This window comes from Leptopilina boulardi, unplaced genomic scaffold (genome assembly GCF_019393585.1).
Source record: "Leptopilina boulardi isolate dan_hultmark-lab unplaced genomic scaffold, ZJU_Lbou_2.1 LbouV2_368, whole genome shotgun sequence".
Classification (NCBI taxonomy): domain Eukaryota; kingdom Metazoa; phylum Arthropoda; class Insecta; order Hymenoptera; family Figitidae; genus Leptopilina; species Leptopilina boulardi.
The window spans coordinates 1590514-1617218 of NW_026137938.1; the positions used below are offsets into that span (position 1 = coordinate 1590514).

The window sequence follows — 26705 nt, forward strand, 5'->3', positions numbered from 1 at the left end:
TACACAGAAACGACGACTTTTCTCTCGATTATATTGGAGTTTAGACTTTAATCTCGACCTGGTGACTTTCCTATATACATTGTTGCGGGCTTGAGAAAAAAAAAAAAAAATTTCAAAGCCCTTATACTCCACATTTCGCACCAAGTATTCAAAATCTTTTGGGTGCGATCTAAAAACAACAATTTTAGCACTTCGAGATTTTTGGATTTGTTTTCCCTTGAAAAAGCTCTTTTTAAAAGAGAACGCGTATATAACGGAAACTGGGAATAAAAGTAGAAAAAGCAATATAATGAAGTGCCTTAAAGATTATGAACTATTTCGTGTCGGTTAAATTTTCAGAGTGATTTTGAAAATCTTCTCTTAAAATATTTGATGCACTGCTGAAAAACGGTTGATTTGTATATATATATAAATTATGACAGTCACTTGTTGCTGTTGGAAAATAAAAATTTATTTTTTGTCTCATAATTGTTAGAAAAATTTTTAAGATTTTTTTTTTTGTTATAGAAAATATGAAAAAAATATATATTTTGTATAGAGAGGGGAATTTGTGAGAAAAAATGTTCTCTGGGGGGGTTTTTTTTTTTCATCGCTCTCGCGAGAGTCATGTAAATATGGCGGGCAAAGTCTCATCCCTATTTCAGTCGGAGCTCCGCCCAGCAGCACCCTCTCGGTGAATTCCACCCCGTACTAAAAATAAAGGAACAAACGCCGCGGCAACACAATTGTTGAAACATTTTTGACGCCGCAGGCTCCACGAAAGAGGAAAGAGAGAGAAAAGAGTGCGATGCTACAAGGGATAAAAAGAGCTGTATATGATAGAGAGAGGAAAAGAGAGAGAAACCGAGGTAGAATGATTCTGGGAAAGGCTGAAAAGTGGGTGGGGGAGGGCTCGAACGAACGCAATTTGCATGATTTTGCATGTTTTAACGCGCCCTGGCACACCCAGCCGGGTTTCAGCTGTCTGTCTACGTTTTCTGCTTGCTTTTCTGGCTACAGCAGAGTTGAGGGGGAGGAGTACTGGCAAGGGGTTTAAATGCGACCACACCACCGTGAGAGGAACGACCAACAGAGAGAGGAAATTATTTTCCTTGGTTTTTCCACGACGAAGGTGCCGCGAGCCCAAGGAATATCAATAAGATCCTGCGATGCTTCACTTACATTCACCCAACAACTTTTCGTTCACTTCCGCTGTTTTGACTTTGTATTTCCCTCTAATTTCATCGATTCTTTTTTCTTTCCTTTCCTTTCATTTAATTTAATTTTTAATTAGGCATTTACAAATATTTTTAAATTGTTATCGAATCGATTGCTTCCTCCGTAGTGGAAGTATTTCGTATTTTTGTTTTGGTTTAATTATTTATATACCCAAACGAGAAAAGGGACCTTGGCAAAAAATTTTAGATGTTTACAACTTTATTAGATCCAAAATATTCAGTAGAAACTGATTTTGATTTTACATAATTTTAAAAATGTCTAATCAAAACTATCACTAAACTATAAACATTTTTGACTTTAGGTCCCTTTTGTCGTGGAGCATTTATAGTATTTTACAATTGAAACAATTCCCATATGAAAATTGTAACGTTTATATAATTTTCTTTTTTCAGATTTCTCTAGACAAAATGTACATCTAAGGAAATTATACAATGAGTTAAAATTCAGTGTCAATAGTGGGAAACAGCATCTTTGAGGTAAGCAGTTTTTTTTTGGAATTATAAAAATAAATTACCGTCGTCGAGTTATAAATTGAAGATAATATTAGAAATACAAAATTTTCAATTGATTTTGAGAAATTCATCTGAACTTGGGCAAATCTTTTATTTGTAAAACTGACCTGGACCAAAATGATGAACTCTTTTTTAGAGCAATATATGCGCGCACCTTTGTTTCATTTGTGGGGGATAAAAAAAAGGAACCTCAGTCGACAACATATATGCGCGGGGGTGGTACACATTGATGCAGCCATACGTTGTAGCAGTTTTAATCAACGCAGAACAAATCCCCTCGGCTTTGGCTTCCTCATTCAATTTTTTTTTTCCTTTTTTTTTACATTAAAACTCCCTTTTTTAATTTCATTAGCGACAGCAGCAGGATTATTCGGACAGAACGAATCCCTCTTTGGGATTACCAAAGCTCGAAAAAAACTAGGGAAAATGTTACGGTGTATGGAAAATAGAGGCGAGAGGAAAATATCTCGAGCCTGTCTCAAAGGCCCGCGGATCATGTTCTCCAGATTTAAAAAAAAATTGTATATACTCTTCTATCAGTAGATTTAAAATCCAACTTGGCTTTTGCGCATATTATTATTTCTTTAGTAAAATTAGATAACCCATATATGGATTTATTAGTCAATAATTTTCTTTGGTATATAGGAAATTATCAAATTTATTATAAATCTTTTAAAAATCAAATTATATATAGAATTTTTGTGTCTTTTAATTAAATTTTACGATATATAAAACGTTAAAATATATTTTTTTAATTATCATTTTTAATTCCACGTACAAAAATCCTTTCAGAGGGATTAAGAATTATTTGTAAAATTTATAAAAGAACAGAGACGAGTCTTTTTATTCCTTGTTCATTTTTATATTGAACACGTCGACGGTAATTTTTTATTCCTTGTGGATTATACAGTAGGTTTTTATTTTTCATTTTTCTATTAGATAAAAAAAAAATGTGAAAAATTTTATCGAATGGTGAAATTCCCTACTTTTTACAAAATATATATATATAATATTAAAATTGTCCGGATTTTATTCGTTCTTATAGTACGACTTTTATTTGGGTTTTACTTATATTAAAAAGTCAGATATAGGTATATATATATTTTTTTTTAATTCAAAGAAAAGGAGGTTAAAAGAATAAGATTTTTTTTAAAAATAGAATCATTAAATTCGAACAATGCTAGTAGAGAATTCTCAAGAGGTGTTTGTGGGATGTTTGGAAGGTTTTTTCGAGTACCTATCTTGGCAGAGAAAAGCAACAAAGAGGGGAAAGAACAAAGAGTTGGTTTTGTAATGTGCATATAGAAAATCCTATACTCATTCAGAGAAATTGCCCTCGTCGAGAGATTGAAACCTCTTTCGGAATTGGTTGGAATTCGTTGACCATTGTTTGAACAGATTTTGACATTGATACCTGAATATATATATGTATTTATATAAATTCTCATAAATATATTATGTATATCCACTCGAATCCAGAACGGGTGTCGATGCAATATGTAAAAGTAAAGTGTAAAAATATAAAATAAAAACACTGTAAGTCTCTTTAGAGAACATTGATCGTTGATCTTTGAGCTTCGAGGATCGTGATCGTGTATTATAGCTCTGATATATAAGAAATATTGTAAGGCTCCTCAAACCTTTGACAGCGTTCTATCCAATCCGAATGCTCCTTACAAAGCCGTCACTGTTGTCAAGAACATCTCGCGATCATTGTTTATTTAACTAACAATCGATCCGATCTCGTGTATACCTGCTTTATTGCACGCTACCTTTGACACTCCTCTAAAGAAGAAAAGGTGAATCGCCGAAAATAATAAGAAGTCTTTTAAGACACACACTATATATATTTACATTTGTAATATTCAACACCATTAACTCCATATATAATAGGATATATGTATACAATCAAGATGATTTTTTGTACACAGAAACAAATATATATAAATTTACATTTCATATGTATTTACAAGTTATTTTCAGTTTGATAATGCAGGTTTTTGCTTAGCCCTCTCGGAACTAACACTTTTTTAACAAATTTTTTATCAGTTCAGAAATATCACTTTTTCTGATGATCAGTATAACATGTCACATAAAAATCTATAAAACAAACAGAGGGTTTCAATATAATAGAGAGATTTCCCGGTTCTCAGTGATACATTTTCCAGTCCAGTTCTTCCGGAAGGTATGCGACCATATACATTAGGATTCTGTGTAATTCTTTTTCGAGACAAACCGGGATTAGTTTGAAAGGTCGCACGATCTTTTCAGAGATTTTTACGGATGGTTACTTCCGCCAACCTTGATCCTTCTTAGCCATCGCAGATGAAGATTGCGATTATATTCTTTTTATTCTACGTGTCTCTGAAGCACCTGAAAACGAGCATAATTCGAAAAAAGATACATATGTTTTTTCCGGACATATAAATTCTATATATAAAGATTTGTGTAACACATGTGTTAAAATTCAAAATCTCATTTTCAAAATTCCCTTTTTTTAAAAATTCTTCTAATTATGAAATATATTTGTGTTTAGACAAAAAATAAGAATTTGTTTTTACATTTTTATTTTTTGTGGCAAATTTATATATTATAGATATTGTCAAGAACACATATGTATAGTTATCTGTGAAATTAGCAAAGCACTTTTTCAAACTATCGACAATTATTAGCATAATGAGTTTCTTATCTTGTGAGACATATGCTTACATGTATAGATATAAGGCTTATCATTACATACTAACATATTATATATTGTCTCATGTATATTTATCTTCGTATTAGGTATACTAGAATAAGATATAAATGTTGCAAAATAAAAATTAAGCGAAAGTTTAACAATATATACTTAATATTCTAAAAATGATTTTGCAAAAAAAATTTTTTTTTCTTTTAAAATAAATAATAGAAATAAAAAGTTGTAACATAAATTATTATCAATGTTGAGTTGAATGGCATGTTAAATTAAATTGCGAAATTTCTCACTGCATTCGATATTGTCAGTAATCACTGCTTTTGTTAATATAAATGAAGTAAATGAACTTCAGAGAGGTAAATGAACTGGTCAAGTGTAGTCGTTACCCTCGTAATTTTAATTTAACAAAATATATGATAATTCTGATAACTATGATAATTATTTTTGTTAGGATTTTTTATTACCATGTAAGAACTTATAATGCTTATTTATTTATTAAAATTTAAAAAAAGATTTTTAAATTTTTGAATTACTATACTATATTCGCATATACATGTGATATATATAAATATGCTTGGGAGAAGTCATGATCTTGATTTGATGGAGTCCAGAAAGGTTTTCTCTTTCGCTGATGAGTATTTGTCTGGCACTTCTGACACTCTTGTCTATATAGATACCGCGCGTCTTTACAAAGAACTGGACCTAAAGTTTTGAGCAAACACATCACTCTTTGTGACGACAATCTGGCTTATATATATACTTTACGGTGTGGTTTATACATGAAAAATAAATGGTTCTTGCGAATTTAGATGATACTTTATAAACTTATACAAAGAACTGCTTTTTCTAGATTCTAATTATTTTTCTTAAGCTAAAACTTATTTGAAATTTACAGAATTATGCCGGTACTTGGATATCAGACCATTTCAGTACTGAACAGTTTGACAATATCCACAACAGGGAAAACTATACTGAGTTATAGTATAAATAAGTGGTGTGTCGCAAAGAATGACAAATATTTTTTTTTATTTGGATAACTTCATTTGAATTCTTCGTTCGGTTTGGATAAACATCAGCCAAATCGAATTTTGATTAGACATCAATTTCTCAAATATCTTGTTCAATTTTGAAAAATTGAATTTTTTGTTAAAAATTAAAATCCCTCTTCCCACCATCCTTAAATCCCATCGCAATCATAGTTGAATAGAGTATACTGAAGTCTGACTGAAATTAGTATTCAGGGGCGTCTCCTCGGGCGTTTATTTTACAAAGACGAGCAAATAGGTACGAACTCACCCTCCGTTATCGTCCTTCGGAGGTTCCTACTTCGACGACGCGTCTCCAAAAGCTCAAGTCATGTATATATACATATATGTCTATATATATACATACACATAAACGAAAGTGTGTATACATATCTATACATACATATGTATGTATACACTATATACGTATGTGTGTGTATATATAAATGTATATGGTATAATGGGAATGTCGTCAAACTGTTGGGACGCCTAACCAACACAACGTACGTCCCGACGCGATGTTACTATCTGCTTCAGAGTAAGGATCAGAGATGAGAAAGAGAGTGAGAGGGAGAGGCGGTGCATGCCAGGGGCAAACTACAGCCGCCATCTTGCACGTGGTTGGAATTTCTGAACGGTGAACAGATACGATAACTCCCCCCCCTTCCTCCTTATCTCTTCCTATTTCAACCCCTCTTGACTTGTTCTCTATGTCTCTCAGTGTGTCTTAAGTTATGTACGTCTATTTACACGTTGATCTTTAAGGGCTGTCAAACTCCCCTTCCGCCCTCTCTTCTCTTACATATATAGAAACTGTTGAGATGCTTTCCAATTTTCGAGACTCAAATATATATATATTTGACTTTCTCTGTTTAGATTCACATTTTGTTTTTTAACATTCAAAAAAAAATATTTTTAATACAGACAAAAAATTGATATGTAATAGAGATACAATTTGAGAATTTAATTGTTTCTGATTGTTGGGATTTTTTTGAAATTGGTGTTTTTGTGATAAGATCGTAATATGTTAGGCGGTTTATAAATATGTTCTCTATACATTTACAAGATCGATTCATATGAGGACCACGTAGATTCTCCCTAAACACTATACCCTATTTAGGCTAACTTGGTAATCATCGAGGGGTCTTTGCAGCTAATCGTCAAGGGGGTTATACGTCCTCTACCAGTCTGTTGGTAATTACAGGCCCGGTGACATTGAATAAAGTCATTAGATTTTCTCCTCTCTTTAACTGGTCTACATATAGAGTTCATATGTAACTCACCATTTTACCAAAATGTAAACCCATGCATTAATAATCATATCAAAACATGCGTAAAATAAAGTTTATTTCAGAGAAAGCGATCACATGAATAGTATTTAATAGAACATTTATATCACTTAAAACGAGTAGAATTATTACTGATTTAAACGGTCGAATTTATTTTATCTTATTATAAAATTATTTAAATTAGTGAAATTTTAATAATTTCTATTTTTTAATATTGACTAATTTATTATGTTTGTTTTCCAGGTGTTTGAATACTATATAGTATACCATATACTTCATTGAGGATTTTACATTCACAGTTCGGATAATTCGCAGCACGAGAGGTCATTTGGAGGAAAAAAGAAGAATTCCACTACAAGAACCGTTCCACTCCATTGCAGGTTAAGTAAGTAAAAAAAAATATCAATTTTTAATATATAGTTGAATATTCTATCTTAATTCAAATACTAGTAAAAATATATATAAAATTTTGGGTATTAAAACAATGCGGCACGCGATATGTATTTGTTTTGAGGGCCATTTCCCTGACCCCGAAAATATAGAAAACAATGAAAACGATATTTTTTTTAAATACAAGCTATATGTATAGACAATAAGCCTCACGTGCGCGCTATTAAGTATTAGGTGAGAAATTTAATCAGGTGTTCATTCAGGGATGAAATGTGTGTGTGGTTTGTGGAATCGAGTTTCGTTTAGAGAAACAGCGTGGAAAAGCGCTAGGCATATAGTATGTTTCCCTTTTTGGATTGAGGAATTCCGATGGCTCTCATTGGTCATCAATTGACGAGGTTAGTAACGAGAGCCGGCACTCATAGTTTTGTCAGGCAGCCGGCGAAACTCGATCGTCTGATTCCCGATTGAGGTGCCAGTCCTATCCCTCGGGAAGATGGTTGCCATATCCCCCTGGCTAAATCCCCCTTTTTCCCCCATGGGATCGTCAATTCGACATTTATTCCGCTAATAGAGGAACATTACGTGAAATTCTCCCTGAGTTAGACGTCACTTTATACTCTTTACATTCAGTCTTCGCGTTAATTTCATTAAAGCAACACTAACGTGTATTTAATCAGCTGTTTATAAGAAATTATCATTTTCAAAAGATCGAAACTTTCAGTAATAATTTAAAAAATTATAAATCAGTAATAATATAATTTTTTTTTTCGAAAAATGGCAAATACACAAACACATTACAGTAAATTTTTCAAGAAGTATAAAATCATTGAAATTGAGTGTTTTTTCGAATCATGAGATGTATTTTGTGGTGCGCGCGGGTATATTTTTTTTCGTTGAAGATGAAAACGGTATAATTGCGCGGTAGCACTTGCAATGGGTTTTTGAAGAAAGAACGTGAATGTTTGCATCGACCAAAGTGGTCTCGAGTGTGTCGTCCATTAGCCGGGGCACATTGCATTGTATAAGCACGCGTGTGTATATATAAAAGTACACGCGACGATTGGAAAAAGTCGGTGCGTGTGCAAAGAAATGCCGTGGAAGACACCTCGAATGCATTGCTACCGGGAGCCGCATGGCAAACAGCGCCACCGTAGTCTTTATAAATAGCGGCCCATTTGGCCATTTTTTTAAACATCACTAAAGTTTGCACTTGGCCATAAACCAAGTCCTGAGTACGCGAAGGTCGTACCTTAAACGGAATTCCTTTAGTAATTGACGAATTTCACATTTTTGTTTGTTTTTCCTTTTTTTTACATTTAGTTATATAAAATTAAATTTATATTTCGAGTTACAGAATTGTATCGAAAGGGCAGTGATGACACCAAGGCCTCTTCACCATCCAGTATAGGAAAATCATCAGTGACTTAATAAATAAGTAGTGTGTCAAAGAAGGACAATATTTTTTTTATTTGGATAACTTCATTTATGATCCATATATATGTACTACTACAAAAGATCAGTATGCGTTGCAAGCTTTCTTTTGCTTTAGATAAAAAAAAAACAAAAATTGTTTTTGGGGAAAATTTTGTGTCTTAATTTTTTACACACAAAAAGTACAAGTACATATATTTGAAGTGGCAATTTTGAATCTTGACCGGTTTTCCAGATCCCCGTCGCGTCTTAATACACAGGGGTGTTTATCGAAATTCAAATTCAGTCAGCATAGTTACGGGACACGTCAGTGGTCCTTGAGGACCCTTCGGGACACTTTGAATCCGACCGTCCGCCGATTCACGCACGACTGAATATATTGCTGTTGTGTGGTGGCGGTACCTTGGCCACGTCGGGGAATTCGTACTCGAGATTCGAGTTGAATTTGTTTCTGATTTATTTGAACCGCGAAGAGCCCTTGAAAAAGCCACCAGTATGTCGCCTCCAGGCACGAGCGAATACAATAAGATCACGTGCTCGCTTACACCCTCAAGTATATGCGCATTTATTTACGAATCATTTTTAAAAACACAAATTTATTTAATATTTTTTTAAAAAAATATTCGTTAAGACTATAGATATTTTTTAAAGTTTTTTTTTCGCGGCAATGCAATTTTGGGAAATAATTTAAATAATGATATAAACAACTGATGTATGTAAATCCGTTTGATCATGTGCGACCAAAATGGAAAACCTGTTAGCAAACATTTTCATGTGACATCCGCATAATATAACAGCCCCACGCAAAGCAGGGAATTTGGCATTATTTTCGCGAACAAATAACGAGAGCGAGTATTGTGTATATTTATATTTGTAAGCTCGCGATTCACTTCAATAGAAATATAGTAGTAACATACAACATATACAAGTATATTTTGCGTACCCCTACATTATATTGGCTAACTGGCTCGTCATCCGGGCGAATCGATGCATGCGATTTATGCAATGTGCACGAAATACGCAAATGTGTATTCGACATTTCTCTTCTCGTATGTATATATATTTATATATACGATTGCAATTGTGGTTGCAATATTTTATCAATTTTAAAGCCTATACGGGTCCATTATCGGCTTCGTGCTAATGCCTGCGCATACACACACATATATATATATATAACTCGGAACAAGATCATCCCTGAATTTCAATTCCAAATAATACATCCTGTATCTTTGATTTATTTTTTGGTGATTTCAAAAAATATATATATTTATAAAAATATTTTTCTATTTTGAAAATATTAAAAACAAACAATTTTTTTCAAATCTAATCAATTTTTAATTTATCATCATTAAAAAAAAAAATTGGAGTTGCGTATTGGCCGTAGTAAAAGTTTTCATCTTTTATTTACAAAATTCATTGATATTTGATCTCCATTTACCTCTTCATTTTTAAATCTCGTTCTCACGCATGAATTTTGCTCTTTTGCATTTTTTCTCTCTCTCTCCCACTTTCTGAATATGAAAATCAGATAGAAGTTTTTGATTTCAAGGGAGATAAAACGGAAAAGCGAAAAATCCAGATGCAAGCTGTGCATGCTCTTCTGGATGTATACGTAAATATCGTGCGAAGCTACTTCCTGCGGTCAATATTATATATATGTGTATATAATATAGGGTCCACTTTTGTGATGCAGGTAAAATATTAGCCGATTCTCAAGTGGGAGCGTCAAGCTCCTAAAATGGACTTTTTTTCATTCATTCTCGTTTCGAAACTATCCTTATGGCTTGTAAGTAGGCACATCCTGCGGGTATATATATATATATATATATATAGACGTATATGTCAGGTGTGTAATGCGCGACGATTCTTACACCTAATAATTCTATTTGCTAGGATCCCATTGTAGCTTCCGTGAAAAATCGTGCCATGTATTTTTAGGATTTGATACATACTTGAGTAGGTAAATGCAGACAGGAAATAGGGCCACTGGAGCATATGAATACACATTACGTTGAGATAACAAAATACACAATAGAAAAATTTTGATTGAATGAAAAAAAAATATTAGGGAACTATTTTTAAGTTCCGTTTCAATATGTTTATTAACAGTTATAGAATAAGAAAAAGATATATGCCTCGGGAATAATATATGTATACTTCTTTTTCGTAATAGAAATTTTCATCTTTCGTTCAAAAAAAAAAAATCTTTCACAAAAAAAGGGATGCATAATTTTGTATGAATGATTAAGCATTTTCAATTATGTCCAGCGTGTGTGTGTACATTATAAAAGTCACGTGACAGTTTGTAGTTGATTATACGCAGTCACACAGCCGGGTGCGAACTGCACAATAATTATTTTTCCTTCAGAGTGACTTCACTGCTCGAATACCTCCGTACAATTGAGTCATTGCCATCGGTAATGCCCGGGCTTGAGAATCGTGCGGGGTTCGCGTCGCGAATCAAACCCCGGGGCGTAGGCAGCTGGTAATTTCTTTTTGCAACAGAAATACAACAACCGTTTATACAATGGGTGAAAACAGTCGAAGAAATCGCCTCAAGTTTAATGATAATTTGTAGCAAACTACTTTATTATCGTTCGCTCGACTGGCAACTTTTCTCGCAATTAGAGACAATATAAAGAAAAAGCAACATTCCAAGTTTATCTGTTAATAAAATTCGATATTTTTTAAAACTATTTAGCAGTATTAATGTATAGCATTTTTCACTTTAACCTAGTGAGCTGGAATTTAGTACTTGTTTAGTTATCGTTTGGGTTCCAATTTCATGAAGTTAGAAAAAAAAATTGAAGTTTTAGACTATATTTATAGATATCGAATATATAGGGACATTTGAATAATAATCGTAAATAAGAGAAGCTTGAAAATTTGTAATAAATTGAAATGTGAGAGAGGTTGATTCTAATCTGCGCAACCGCAAATCCATTTGCAAAGCAACAACGACATGGTAACGAGATCAGAGGCAGATTCTATATATATATAGTCAGTTCCGGTGGTGCCCTAAACTCTAAACCTACACCTTCCATTCCTTGCACTTGTACGTGGACTGCGCTCACAGTCGCACATAAATATATATACATTGAGTAGCCACAAACAACACTTCCACACCAAGCACGATCAATCTGATCTAAATACCAGACTATACAATGAGAATATTGACAAGGGTTTGCTTCCAGTTAACGTTAAAGAACCTCCGTTTTCCTATCTGCGAAACACATCTTTCCATCAATGATCTACAAAAAAAAAACTAACGCATCAAATTTATGAATAGTTAAAAAATATTATTCCCTTCAGCCGCATTTTGGATTGACTTCCTGTTTACGAGAAACTAATATTTAAAACTATTTTAGCTAAAATTTTTTATTAAAATCTAATATTAATTTTATTCAGTCGCCTAGAAGAGTATAAAATCCGATCTCGAAAAATTCTTGAAATTCTTTGTCTTCATTTTTTTTCTCATGAGGCATATTAGTTTTCTTAAGGAATGTGAAATTTGTTTAAAATCTATGGGAAGAATGGTATAGATTTCTTTTCTCAAAAGAAAGAAACAAGTTTTTAAGAAGGAACGCGATTGTGATTATAAATTAAAGCAAATATTTCCCTATGAAATAACTTTCATGGAAAGAAAGAGATTATAAGTTTATATTCGAACTTCTTCGTATATAGAGATTATATATTGAAGACAGGTGATGCGAAGTCATTATTTGTTAAATATATCTAAAAACTCGAGACGATATTATAAGGTTTGGTTAAAGACAACAAACCTCATGGGTTTGAATATATTCCCCCTTTCGTAGTATAGCAAACCTAGAATGTTTTTCTAACACCTTTTTGGCTCTCCCAGCTTCATTCGTTTTTCTACCTCGCATGATGGGAAAAAAATATTCAAAACTCAAAATCTATAAACTCATTTTTAAGCGCCGTATTAGAAATTTTGACTTCCCTTTTTTGTATTCAAGTGTGTTTTATAGTTTTAAGATAATTTTTCATAGAAACTTGAAATGAAATTCTAAAAACTACTTAGAGAATTTTTGTAAAATATCATATATGAATTTCATATTTAGAATTAATTTTTATAAAAAAATATTCATGATATTATAAATTGTGAATATATTGTTTTAAAGAATTAACGAATAACAATCTTATACAAATTGATACTAAAATCGTTTAATTTCTGTATGCCTTTTAAATCGGCACTACTATGGCGCCCAGTGTTTGTGACGTTAGAAGCAATATTTAACAAATTGCTTTCGTTCACTTATGCGGCTGCTTTGCGTCGGTACTGGAGGATTTAGCTACGGTTTGCGACCACTGGGGTTTCATTTGATGAACAGGAAGACAATGAAAACTCGACCGAGAATGATAACTACACTGAATGTCCTCTATTATTTACTGGGTCTTATATATATATATATATATATAGCATTTGCGCTCTAATTCCGTATAATTATTATTATCGACATTTAAAGCTACTGCTGTGGCGAAGACGAGGCAAAAATCAAAAAGAATAATACACTCGCACCGATTCAATTCTCTTCCCACTATTAATAAAAGATTAAATAAAATCAAAATAGATCGTTACTTTCTTTATGGTATTTTGTTCGATTTTTGCTTTTTTTAAATCTAATTTTATTCCTACATCAAACTCTTTTGTAATCGAATTTAATGTTTAATTTAATTACATTTTAAATCCTGAAACAATTGAAATTGGAAATTATTTCTTGCTTTTATAAACATGAAATTCAAAATCTAATTCGATTTCGCTTCTGATGACCGAAAGCGCGGAATTAGAAATTTGTTGTTGAAAAGTTAATAAAAGTATATGAATTCCGTGTCGGATTTGAAACGAAATTTAATTATGGACTTTTGAATTCCGTTTCTTGGTTCTAAACTATAAATTTCCAGTTTCGGTTTAGAGAATTTAACATACCGAAACATATTGAGTGTCAGTTCTTTTTTTATTCCTTTTGTTGATCATTCTTTAAATTTTTCTTCTAAGTTTTACATATTAATATTTATAATCATCTTTTGAACAAAAGTGGATTTTTTAAATTTAAAAACAATGAGTAATTAAAACAATTGTTTTTAAACATATATAATTAACTTCGTATATATTTATATATAATTTACATCTAATTTCATATATTTCATATATATATATATATCTCGTGAGACATCTCTTCTGTAATGGAGGACATGATGAAATTTTCATTTTCCCCAAAAAGTTGTTAATTAGACATATATATATTTAAATTGAAATGGAGTTAGTTCTAATTATGGTACTAAACTCAATATTTTTCTAAGAGGAATAAAGGATAATCCTAATAGTCCCCGGCGTAGGATTTGCGGTTTGTATACACATTGTCTTTTCTGTTATGTAGGCAAGCTCTTTTCTTAAGGAATTATTTGTGATAAACAGTTATTATCTATGCTTAGCTCCACATGTAGCCCAGGTGCCAAAGGTCGAATCTGGGGAAAAGCAAAGTCCCGGATAAACGCACGAGGCACGATCTCTGTAGGGATGAAAATTTCCCCAAAAATTTGTCTGTTAACAGAGTCATTAACCTAAAAATTTTATCCGTCGGCATATTCGAAATTTTTTCTTATTTACTGATTCGTATATAGGTGTTGTAAAGAAGGGACCTAAGAAGCAAAGAAATTATAGGTTATGTTTACTTAATTTATCTTGATTAGGAAGTTCCTATGATTTTTTTTAGTTCCTCTTCTTCTTCGTCTCCTATAATACAATTTCCCTATATTCAAAATTTGTATAATCGATAAATATTTTTCATGTTAAATATACTCGCGAAAGAATGAGGTAAAATTGCGAAAGTTACTCGTTGAGTTAACACTTACATACCAGATTTCCTATTTCAAACAAAATCGTCAAGATGAACGTTCAATACTTATGAGTATATATTAGACAAACGCCAAGTGCTGTTGTGTGCATTAACTAATGGGCATGACTACCATTTATTAACGACAAAAACGGGTTTTATTCCTCAGACGTTTCAAGTTTTTCAAAGTTACACACACACATACACAGATATTCGAGGTCTCGTTTTAAAAAGTCTATTTACCATTGTACTCATTCCGTCGGATTACGCGGTCAAGAGTTTGGAAAACGCATCTTTCGAAGGTTTCATCCTACAAATATGTATATATATATATATCCTTCTTCCTTTGGTGACAACTTGTTGCTTTCCTTATTTGATATATAAGCTTAGTTCAAACAAAATTACTCGCGCATATTTTTATTTTTCGAAATATTTTCTTTATTCAATGCAAAAAAATTTTTTCTTAAATGTCAATATTGAACGTTATCGAATTGTATTTCTTCACTGGAAAATTGTATTTTGAAAAAAAAGGGAAAATTGTTTTTTAATTTGTCTAAAACAATTTCTTTGTCATTAAAACCCTAATTTTTTAGGGTTTCTATAAAAGAAAACAGTGTCTGTCCGTGAAATTGTGTTACCCCCTCTCTTTTTCCAAGCTTAGTCATTTTGACCTACAGGACTGAAATTTGGCACAAATTTGTATCTTCGTGTAGATTACAGGAAAAATATAAACTAACCTATTCGGATTTAATTTTAAAGGTTTTTTTTAAAGAAACGTTGAATACAAAAAAAATCGTGTTTTTACTTTAAAGTTTGCAATTTTTATTTCTTTTTTACGAGTAGATTTAAAAAAATAGATTAAACTTGATAGAAATCAATTTCTATACTTAGAGAAAAAAATCAAAATTTTCAAAAAATCAAAGACTACAAAAAGTTTGTTTGATTCAAATAATCGGTTACTTGACTAATATCAAATAAATATTTATTAATAATTTATTAATATTTATTATTAAGGGTTCTTAGCCCATTAACATAACCTGAAACTAAAAAGTTGTTTTAACAACAATAACTATAAATAAAATTAATTTTATTAAATTTTGAAAGATTCTTATACAATTTTCAAAATAAATTATTTCGCGCAAAAATTTGTTGTTAAATAATAATTATTTTATTTTTTGGTGTAATAAATTTTAAATATATTTTTAGTTTTGTGAAAAATCATTTTTTAATTTGAGGTTATGTTCTGGTGCTAATGGTATTTGTTTTAAATAAAGAAATTATATTGCTTCAAATACAATTTATTTAATTAATATATTAAATTATTTGGTTCAAGTAAATATTTATTTGATAATAGTCACCCGATTATTTGAATCAAATTTTTTTTTAGCCTATAGGCTAAACTAATTAAACTATTTTTTAAAATTATAATTATTTTGAAAAATTAATTTTCTAATTTTGAAAAAAATTAGATTTTAGCATCTATTGTGATTCGTATGATTAATGAATAAAGGTTTTGGAGAGTTTTGTAAATAAAGAAAGACTATAAGAAATTGTGAGAACAGACTTTTTTATTAAAGTTTCCATTGCAACAGTTGTCCGTGCACATATTCTTCTAATGAGTGAAACGTACGAGGCAGAATTTTAATATTCATTATGCTGGTCATTAGAAATTCTGTCGCACGTTCTGACTCAGGAGATTTTTAATTATTATTGTATTTTCATTTACCTAACTAAGTACAGTCGTACACATCATACATTCATACATACAGGATGAAAGGATTGACACCCAATTTAGCTTCTTTTTTTTTTTTTTTTTTGAAATCTTCGACTGTCACATAATATGGCATACAATTTATTGGTATGACGTCGCCATATTTCAGACCTTAATCTCCAAAATATATTACACTTTAAATCGAGATCACTTCAGTCAATATTATTATATAACAACTATATATATATATAGACCCACCCAAAATTTGTCTTATGTACAAATTAATAATCTTCTATGTACAAGAAATTCAATTATGGGGAAAAATTTGTACACTTCTTAGGAAAAAGAGAAAAATTAATAAAATAGTGAGAAAATAGTTTAGAATTTCGAAAAATAGTGTTAAAATATTCTGAAATGGTAATGAAAATAATTTGATAAGGAAGTTTTTGTAAATTGATATTTAAGAAAATATAACAATATAGAACTTTGGATTCCTTACATTCTTTTTTAAAAAAGTAATATATAGCATCTGTTTTGGCATTATTTTAAAATCCATTTCACAATATAACACACTGGCGTATATATATGTAAATCTTCCGAAATCCCTAAATTATCACAAATTTTTTTCCTAAACACCTCCCCCCTTTTTCGCGCGTTCACGAATTTATCATCGAAAGGAACATTATACAATGTTTATCAGACTAGAGTCTCTGCGAAAAAAATATTATTTTCGCTGATCACCACATCCTCTTCTTAATTTTCACTTTAGATACTTGATCCAGAACTGGAATTACTTGGAACGTAGTAATTTCTAACATGAAGATGATTGTGAAGATGTAGTCCGGATATTGATTGACAAATATTTGATTGAAGTCCTGGATTACTCCAATTGCAGTGTCCGTTAACGGGACTTAATTTTGATTCGGGACTTGCTGATGGTGTTACTGGTGATAGGAGTGGTTTAACCTCGGTTCCTTCATCGACATCGACGTCAACGTCGACATCCTCCTCGTCGTGATCGGCTTCTGGTTCCGGTTCCTGTAGGTCGTGTTCGTCTTCACTGCAACTGAATTTTCTCGATTTCATCGGCCTTAGGGACTCCAATTGATCATCGGGAGCAAGTAGCGAGGCGACGTCAAACTGCCTTTTTCTCGATGGCTGACAACCTTGCCTTAGGCCCTGATTCTGAAACACTAAAAAGAAAAATAATTTAGCATATATTTGGGATATGTTAGGTTGTTTCTATTTTCTCTAATAGGATTTCGTTACACATTAAGATTTGTTAAATTCTTGCTCTACATATTTCCGAAATACTGATTGTACAATTGTCGAATATTTAATTGTGAGGAAAATTTAATAGAAACTTATATCGCAAAGGATTACTAAGATTTGAGAAAAGATCCTCACTTTTAAAGTTCTGATGTGGTTGGTCCTGTTGTTGAGGCTGATGATGATGTGGACTCCAAATCCCAGACATTGGAGCACTTGTTGGTCTAAGTGATGGTACGGAGGGTGGAGGTGTCGCGGGCAATGGCGGTGGACTTGGACTATCAGGTTCCTCATCGACAGCGAGTCCCATATGTTTTCGAACTTTTCTCTGCGCCTTACGCCTTCTAAAGTCACCTCGTCGAAAATCTTCAAGATTCGCTGGATGAATTGCCCAATAGTGTCCCTTTCCATTGGCACTTCTTCCGGACTTAACGAAACAATCGTTGAGTGACAAATTATGTCTAATGGAATTTCTCCAGCCGGGTCCTCTTGTTCTAAAATAGGGATAGTGTTCCAAAATATGTTGATAGATGTCCGATAGTACAAGTTTCTTGTCAGGCGATGATAAAATAGCCATTGCAATAAGTCCAATGTAACTGTGTTGGGGTTTAGGCTCCTCGGGTATTCGTTGATGATGAGGATGCAATAGTGCCATGGAAAGAGCAAGTCTACTTGGATATCCAGCTGCTGCAGGATACAATGGTAGTGGTGCAGGAAATCCTGGCGCCATTCCCAAATGGGCCGATGTTGGTCCGCCGGATTGTGGATGACCAACTCCAGGATGTTGAGGATGCAATTGTTGGGCCAATCGTAATCTTTCGGTCATTGCATAATGATACAATTGTAAACGATAGTGTTCTAAGCCAGGGAAAAATGGAGTTCCAACCCCAAGACCCACTGATAGAGGTTCTTTCGATGGTGGTGGACTCTCATTGTTGCACATTGTTGTCTTGAAAATTGTTCAACTCTTCATAAATAATTCCTTTTCTTTAATAATTATCCTTTGATTTTAATTAAAAGTTACACAATTTTAGAATTTCACTAAACACTTTCACGAAATCCAGTAAAAATTCAATTGTCAACAAAATCACTTTCTTGTCTAAAACACACTCTCTCACGATCACTCTTTTCACAGTTATTTTTTTGGACCTGAATGTTTGGACCGAAACGCGTTGTGTGAGCGACTGACTATGATTTATGATCTGGTTGACAGTAGCGACTGGTTGTCTCCCCTCTTGTATAAGCGAAGCACCGCCCCCATGTTTTCAGAATGGTGAAAGAGAATTGTACAGAGATCCCTCTGTGTTGAATCGTGGCCAATGGTAGAAGAGAGGCGGTTCACGAATGGAATTCAGCTATACCTCGCCCCCTAGGTTGAGATATTGATCTTCAACCTCCATCCAGCGGTTACTGGAGGTAGCGATGTGGAGATGGTATATGATTCTTAACCGAATACAACCAACTCGATATCATGTCGAAGGTGGATTCGTCCCTGATTCTTTAAAGTTTCGTGCTGAATCTATTGTGTATATATACACATGGACTAATAGTCTAAAAATAGTTCATATTAGTTTTGGACTTTAATTATATGATAATCTTTTTGTTCCATTATAACTGTTCATTGATTCCAAAGGAAGCCAATTTGTACTTTTAGTATTTATTTAGAAATCTGTACAAAAGAAAAAAGAGATATAGTTTATTTAGATGGTAATTTATATTTGCTACCATCATTGTTACTAAATTTTTAGTAATTCGTTAAAAATTGAGAAAATAATGAAAAATTAACAAAATTTTGAAATAGAATTTTAAGGAGAATGAAAATTAAATCCCGCCTCTTATTTTTGTCCTTTACTCGGAATCCTTTTTTTTTGACACGGATTGCGAGAGCTTATTTTATATATACCCAGGGACAAAAGACGAAGTGCACATTAAAAGCGGTGAGGCAGGATGGGGCGCCGCCCTGCAACTATTTGTAAGCATCCGCCATGCTGGTTTCATATCTGCCGTTCGGCTTTTACAAAACACAATTTCGAACCAAGCCACACTACTGGCAATATGGCGTGTGTATATATTTTCTATATAGTGTTGTATACATGTATGTATATATAAACCTTTATAATAGTATATATATATACATATAAACCTTTACATATATGAACTCGTTGAGTGGCGTGACCCTGTGGCTCAAATTGCAATTGTTACGTTTTTGTTGTAAATAACAGCCCTCGCCTATATTTGGCCCTCGTCTGGCGGAAATACAACGCGAATGCCTCGCATTGCATATTTTCGCAAACTTTTAACGTCATGTTTCCATATATTCATTGGCAGAGCTTTTCGGCGCATATATAGCATAAAACTTGTGTCTGATAATATGCCAATTCAACACTCGAATGTTGTATCGATTTTCAAACAGATTTTTTCCCATATATGAACGTATGTTTTAAAAAACACTTTTTTTAAAAAAAAATCCGATGCATTATCAAATTTTTTTATCCTTACAACTTTTTTGCCATGAATTCGAATGAATCGCGTCATTTTTGAATAAGAAAAATTTGCTTGTTTGTTTTTTTTCACATCCGTTTCATTAATATGTTAAAATAAAATTTTACATATGGCCTTTTACGGATTTAATTAATAATTTTAATCGTTTTTCAAAAATCAATTTAAATTATATTACTACAATAAATGCGATTAAATCCCTAAAAGGCGGCCTTGTAAAATTTAATTTTAATCCACAAGAAAAATTTGCTATTTAAACTAAATTTTGATTACAACAAAAATTAGATCGTTTTTTTTGTCTTTGACCTATTTGTGCTCTTTTTCGATAAATAAATAGTAGGTGGTTGATAGATTGTATTATGAATGTAAATATTATTTTTGATTGCTAATCTATTAAATTACAAGACATATTCTCCCTTTTTCGGTATATGGAAAAATAAGAAAATTCGGTATGTATATAGAATTACAGCTTTTTCTAAATAGAAAAGAACATAAATACATCCGCTAATTCGATAAGGAATATATATATTTATTGAAAGAGCAGTGATCGTATTTATTAATCCAATAATATAGTAAATGTTTCATTTGAGCCCCAACGAGAGATAAGGTCGGAAAAAAAATGTTGAACATTTTTGGGCGTTGTACTTTTAGGATAAGATCTTGATATATAAGTATATGTAAGAAAATACGTAAACCCAATCGTTATATGAAACTAGTTTCTTCTCTATGTCAAAACATAATAAAACTCGATCGTCAGGAAAAATCAGTGGCAAAAAATATTGGATCTATATATATTTGAACGCGAGGTGGCATCCTCTCGCGCTTATATAAGATTTTTTTATATATATATATAGGTATCTAACATATAGATATTGGTCCATTGTGTGGCGCGCTAAAATGCTTTTCTCCTGTCGAATAATGGAGATAATTGTAATAAAATGGAAGCGTCATTGTGAAAAAAAAGAAAATGTAACGATCGAGAGGGAGAGGTATAGGAGAGTAAGTGGCAGATGCATCGCGTAGAGTTGACAGCTTCTCCAATTTCTTTTGGTACTTCTCAAATTCAAATATTATATATAAAACTCAAGTGGTTCGTGTATCTTATTTTATTTCTACTTTTCTAATTTTTATCATGTGTGTACATATCCATCTTCTTTTTATATTCTCTATACTATTTTGTTGGAACAATAATTTTCTATTCGTTTAGATGATCAAATTGCTCTTGTTGTCTCTATTAACTATTCGTATAGTGATAGGGAATTTTTACTATATACAGTTGAGAACTTTCATTTCTGAAATTCGGTAAAAAAAATTTCTTGACAGTCGATAAGTTGGAAATTTACTTTATTGGTAAAAATGAAATATTTATTCATATTTGATAAAATCTTCTTTATTGGTAGTTGATAGAAAAATTCTCAAACAACTATACTGTCAGTTGTTTAATTAATATACTTTATTGGAAGTTTCTAGTGTTTATAAAAATCTATACACAATTTGGCATTCCTATTTATCGGCAGTCGATATGAATCCAATCTGCTTTACCGACAATTGATAAGGAAATTAGTATTAAAAAACCCTTCTTTATCGACGTTTTCTCTGTTTTATCAACAGTTGATAAAGAAATTAGAAATAATTTTATCTATTTTATCGAGTCAATGAGAAATTAAACAGATTTGTTTTACAGTGATTAAATTCTATTTTATTACCAAATAATTAATTAAATATTCGTTGAAATTGAATAAATAATTTAATTTCAAACGTCGTGAATAAATTATATCTATGATGCTAATTTATTATAAATACTGAAAGTATATGAATTTAATATATTTAGTATTTATTATTTATTTGTAAATAATTTGCATCTGAATGAAGCCTGGCGAAAATGATAAAATAGAATGTTATCTGCCGAAGAGAGTATATGATGGTGATATATGAATATTTAATGTAAAATCGCGCAGCTTCTCATTAAGAATTTCTCTTTTTGGTGTATATTTCTCATGAACTATATATATAGATAAGTATGTATATATATATATTTGCTTTCCGAGCAATGATGTCGGGTAAAAAGAACGAACGAGATGCTTAGGAAACACTCCGTACACGTTGATAAAACGAAAGCATCCCTTTGAGTTGAGCGTCAAAGCTAATGGACTCACTGAGCTACGATGCTACTCTCTCCCCCCCCCTCTCTCTTTCTTTCTCTCTCTCTCTCTCTCTCTCTCTCTCTCTCTCTCTCTCTCTCTCTCTACATCAACTTCACCCCTTCCGACGCAACTTATTTTATCTTCTACACCTATAATATTTATTCTCCTATAACTATTTTTGTTTTATTTTACATTGAAGTTTGAAATTTTTTTTTATAACTAATTGAAACTTATTATAATTTACGCTGAAAAAAGGGTTTGGTATTGACAATCAAACGTTTGGTTGGTATTTAAGCAACCAAAATTGTTTTGTTGAATCAACAAAATTTTAATTGTCTCAATCAAAATTTGTTTGACACAACCAAAATTAGAAAAAAAGGATTTTTGTTGTCCTAACTAAAGTTTAATTGTGACAACCAAAATTTTGTTGATTCAACAAAAAAAATTTGGTTGCTTAAATACCAACCAAACGTTTGGTTGTCAATACCAAACCCTTTTTTCAGTGTATATATAAAATTAATAAACCATTCTATAAAAATTCGGAACGCATTAATTGCTGAATATGGAAATTTTTTTAAGCAAATTCTTTATTAATGTTTTTATATTGTTAAATTGTTCCTTTATTTTGTAGACTTTAATCTTGAGAAATTAGATTAAATTATATACGCAGCACTCTTTTAAGTGATTGCAAATTGAAAATCAAGTGTCAGTAGGAAAGCGGATTATCTCGAGCATTAAGAAGTAGTTCGATGAATATCTTTCTCTCTATGTTAGTTCAATTTTTCTTCAGTACCTCTCACCTATATATATATATATGTTCTTATATTCTCCTTCGATTTAGTAGTTCCACGCCCCATCTTCACGACAACAATGCAACTGAATGACACAAAGCTAAACACCCAAAATATTGGCAAAATCTTGCCATTCATCTGACCACAAGCCGTGTTAAATATCTTGGATCTAATCTCTTCACTAATCCAGTTACACGGCCAAACGGTCACGTTTTGACCTGCTTTCGTGGCGAACGGAATCAAGAAGGTGCGATTTAGACCTATACATATAGACTTCCGCTCTCTTTAACGTCAATATAATATTGCTCTCTAAAAGTGTATGTAGTATATATGTGTGTATGTGACAATAGGTGAATCTTGTTCCGGTCTCTGGACAATAGATTTCTACGAAGCAAAAAAAAAAAAAAGAAAGAAGCACTTGGTAATTGGCGACGAGTGGTTTCGCACCTTTCTCAATAAGAGAGTGAGTGAGTAAAAAAAGGGGGTTTGTTGAACACACAGACTCAAAGTTCACTGTATAATATGCTTCGTTTAACATTTATAAAGAAAGAAAAAAAATCCAATGTCGATGTAAACACAAATGGAATCCTGCTGTGAGATTTAATTTTCAACTCGCGTGAGGTGGTCTTGATTTTCGAGTGGCATTTATGTGTATTATATTTATATTGAAATTTTTGTCAACATTTTTATTGCATTTGTATATATTTTAAATTTTCAATCTGAGTACGCGATTAATAGTCAATTGGAAATAAATATATATACAGTTCACGGAAAAAAAGGAATTGCTTAAAGATGCTATCAGATCTATCAAAATTACTAATTAGTAACCACAGCTAAATTTTTTGCTATGACAACGAAAAAGTTTGCTATGATAAACAATATCAGTTTTAATTTTTAAAAATTTAGTGTCACAGCAAACTTTTTTGACCCCACAGCAAATTTGTTTGCCGTCCCTATATATTATGTAAAGTAATTTAATGTGACAGCAAATAATTCGCTGCCTCAGCAAATTTTTTCTATGCGTGTTGCATATAACTTCCGCGCTGTATTCGTGAGAATATTTTCAGAATTTTTCAAAGGGATAAGAAATTTATTAAAATAGGAGGAAATATTTGTTTTTAGATGTCACATAATTCATACGGATAGAAGAAGTTTGCTGTGGTGGTGAAATTTTTTTGCTGTCATAGCAAACTTTACTATAATTAATATATGCTATAGAAAAAAAAGGAAATAGTAGATGGTAATGCTGTCGAATTTATCAAGATTAGCAACTATAGCAAAATATTTTTTTTTTGGCAATTAATAAGTTTGTTGTGGTAAACAATAGCATAGTGATAAAAAAAATTAACTCTCATAGTAAAATTTTTATTGCCCTCACAGCAAATTTGTCTGCTGTTCCTATTTTAGAAAATGTAATTTGATGCGTTAGTAAATAGTTCGTTCCCACAGCGAATAAGTTTGCTGCGGCATCGAACTATTTGCTGATACAGTAAATTACGTTTGCTAATATAAGGACAATGACCAAATTTGCGGGGGGGGGGGAGGTTAGAAAAGTTTGCTTGGAAATTAAGTTAATTTTGGAAATTTTTGATTGATATTGTTTATTACAGTAAACTTTTTCATTGTCATAGCAAATAATTTGACTGTGGTTACTAATTTTGATAGATTTGACAACAAATATCAGTTAGCATCTGTAAGAAATTTCTTTCTTTCCACACGCATAGAAAAAGCGAATTATTTGCTGTCACATCAAATTACGTTAGCTAATATATAGGAACAGCGAACAATTTGCTTTGGAGTCAAAAAAGTTTGCTGTGACACTAAATTTTTAAAAATTAAGACTGATATAATTGTTTATCATAGCAAACTTTTTCGTTGTTATAGCAAAAAATTTAGCTGTGATTACTAATTTTGATACATCCGATAGCGAACATAGCATCTTTAATCAATTCATTTTTTTCGTGCATAATAAATATAATATAAAATTTATGTATATCAACTTGTTAGTTGTCCTAGCAAAAATTATGTTTCCTGCAGTAAATTTTTGATAATTAGCTACAGATTCTAACGAATGTTCGCTGAAGTTTGTTGCAGCAACTAAAATTTTTGCTAGATCTGCTAAAAAATTAGCAGTGATAAAACAACAAAAACAGAGAATTTAAACCCCACAGCAAACTTATTCGTTGTCCCTGTATCAACGAGCAAAGTTTGCTGTGGTGTAAAAAAAAATTCGCTATCACAGCAAATTTCTTCTATTCGTCTGATATGGTTATTAAAAGTGTATTTCAAATCAGATTTGTAGCATTTTTCCTGTTCTTTTCCTTCAAAGAAAATGTTAGTATAGGAAAACCTTGGAGAATTTTAATTTTTAAAAATTTTTATACAGTTTGTAGTAGGAAAAAAGGTGCTTAAAAGTTTGTTATGGATTTTAATGGATGCTTCATTATATAGTATAGGTACGATGGTTATGAATTATAATTAAATTAGTGTGGCGTGTATTACAATGGTTGAGCTAATCCATCTAGAGAGGGATTTTGAAATGGAAACCAGTGCAGTGGTTTTCGACCAAAGTTCGTAAATATGCGTCGCGGTGAAGCGAGATAACTTTGAAGCCTGGTCAGCATATAGTGTATATATGGAGAGTTTCAATGTTTTAGCCGTTGGCAGGAACCCTCGGTTTTGATACTTCACGATACACGCCTAATCGGTTTTCAAACTCGTGCTTCATCTGTTCCATAAAACAAGCTCTTCGATCGTTCATAAACTTGATGCCAAAAAGCAAAATTACAGTGTATAGATATTCGGAAAATTCAAAGTAATATTAAATTTAACAATATTTAATTTTTAATAATATTTAATAAGTGTGTCAACTATATATTCTGCTCGAATATAGAAAGGGTATCTAAAAAGTTTAATTGAAAATATATATTGAAAAAAGAACCCTTTGAGAAATATATTTATGCGAATAGATGATCAAAGCCATTGTCAGTTTAGATTCCAGTCAAGAACCAAATGTCGTAATCGTCATCGAGAAGTCTATGAATATTTCAAAGCTAGGCTGATTCAGTAGTGATGTGTTGTCCCACAAAGAGCATTTGTGTAATCTATTAGTGGAGTAGAGGACTCTCGGGGATGAAAACCCTTTTGTTAGTCGTGCGAGGTGCTTATTCGCTTGGTTAAGCTTCAAGTGGGGTGTATAGTCACAATATATCATATATTACTCTCATGTGTGGTTTCTCGTTGCAGTTACATTGCAAAGTTACAAATTTTTACATATTTTTGCAAAAAAGAAAAATTCCAAGCTTTTTAATTCAAAGGTTAATTGTTATTATTTCAGTTCATGTAAATATTTGATAATAAAATTATTTGAACCAAATAAATATATTTTTATAATTGTCACTTTTTGAAATAATTTTTTTTTTTTTGGAAAAATGTCGATTCCCATTCCTTTTTATTATAGAGGTGTCTGTGAATAAATTTTTGCAGGGTAATTTGAGTTATTACAGGCAAACTATTATTATTTTGAAAGGTCCATCGATACCGTTTAGGATATATATATATTGTCCCTATTTTGCCCGGTGTTCAGACCTATGAAAACACTCGACTTGTTACAACAGCCGCCCCTCACAATAAGTGTGTGTGTCTATGTTTCAGATTGTATGTCATTGTGAGAAAAACGCTCAATAATTTATTTGAAAATTTGTGTAGATTTACCGTTTTTCAATGAATTTATAGGAAAATAAAAAAATTTTCCACTATTTTTTATTTAAAAACTCGACACAGAAAAAACTGTATAAATTTTGTTGTGGGTAATTCGTAATTTTAACGGTGGTGCTTTTAAATATAGATAAAGTTGCAGTTAATTTTTAT

The 26705-nt window shown here is 31.8% G+C and overlaps 1 protein-coding gene across 1 annotated transcript; it reads right to left on the reverse strand.

The window, feature by feature from the left end:
* Positions 1 to 16217: 16217 nt before the first annotated feature.
* LOC127287164 (fork head domain-containing protein FD4) lies at positions 16218 to 18616 on the reverse strand. Its single transcript, XM_051313959.1, has 2 exons — positions 17540 to 18616; positions 16218 to 17325 (listed from the first exon to the last, which is right to left on the reverse strand). The coding sequence occupies exons 1-2, from the start codon at positions 18342 to 18344 to the stop codon at positions 16898 to 16900; spliced, it is 1233 nt and encodes a 410-aa protein (XP_051169916.1). The 5' UTR covers positions 18345 to 18616; the 3' UTR covers positions 16218 to 16897.
* Positions 18617 to 26705: the final 8089 nt, after the last annotated feature.

Coding starts and splice junctions, on each gene's coding strand:
- LOC127287164 (XM_051313959.1), bottom strand. CDS start 18,344: ATGTGCAACAATGAGAGTCCACCACCATCGAAAGAACCTCTATCAGTG. Junction 17,326..17,539: donor ACCACATCAGAACTTTAAAA/GTGAGGATCTTT, acceptor TTTTCTTTTTAG/TGTTTCAGAATCAGGGCCTA.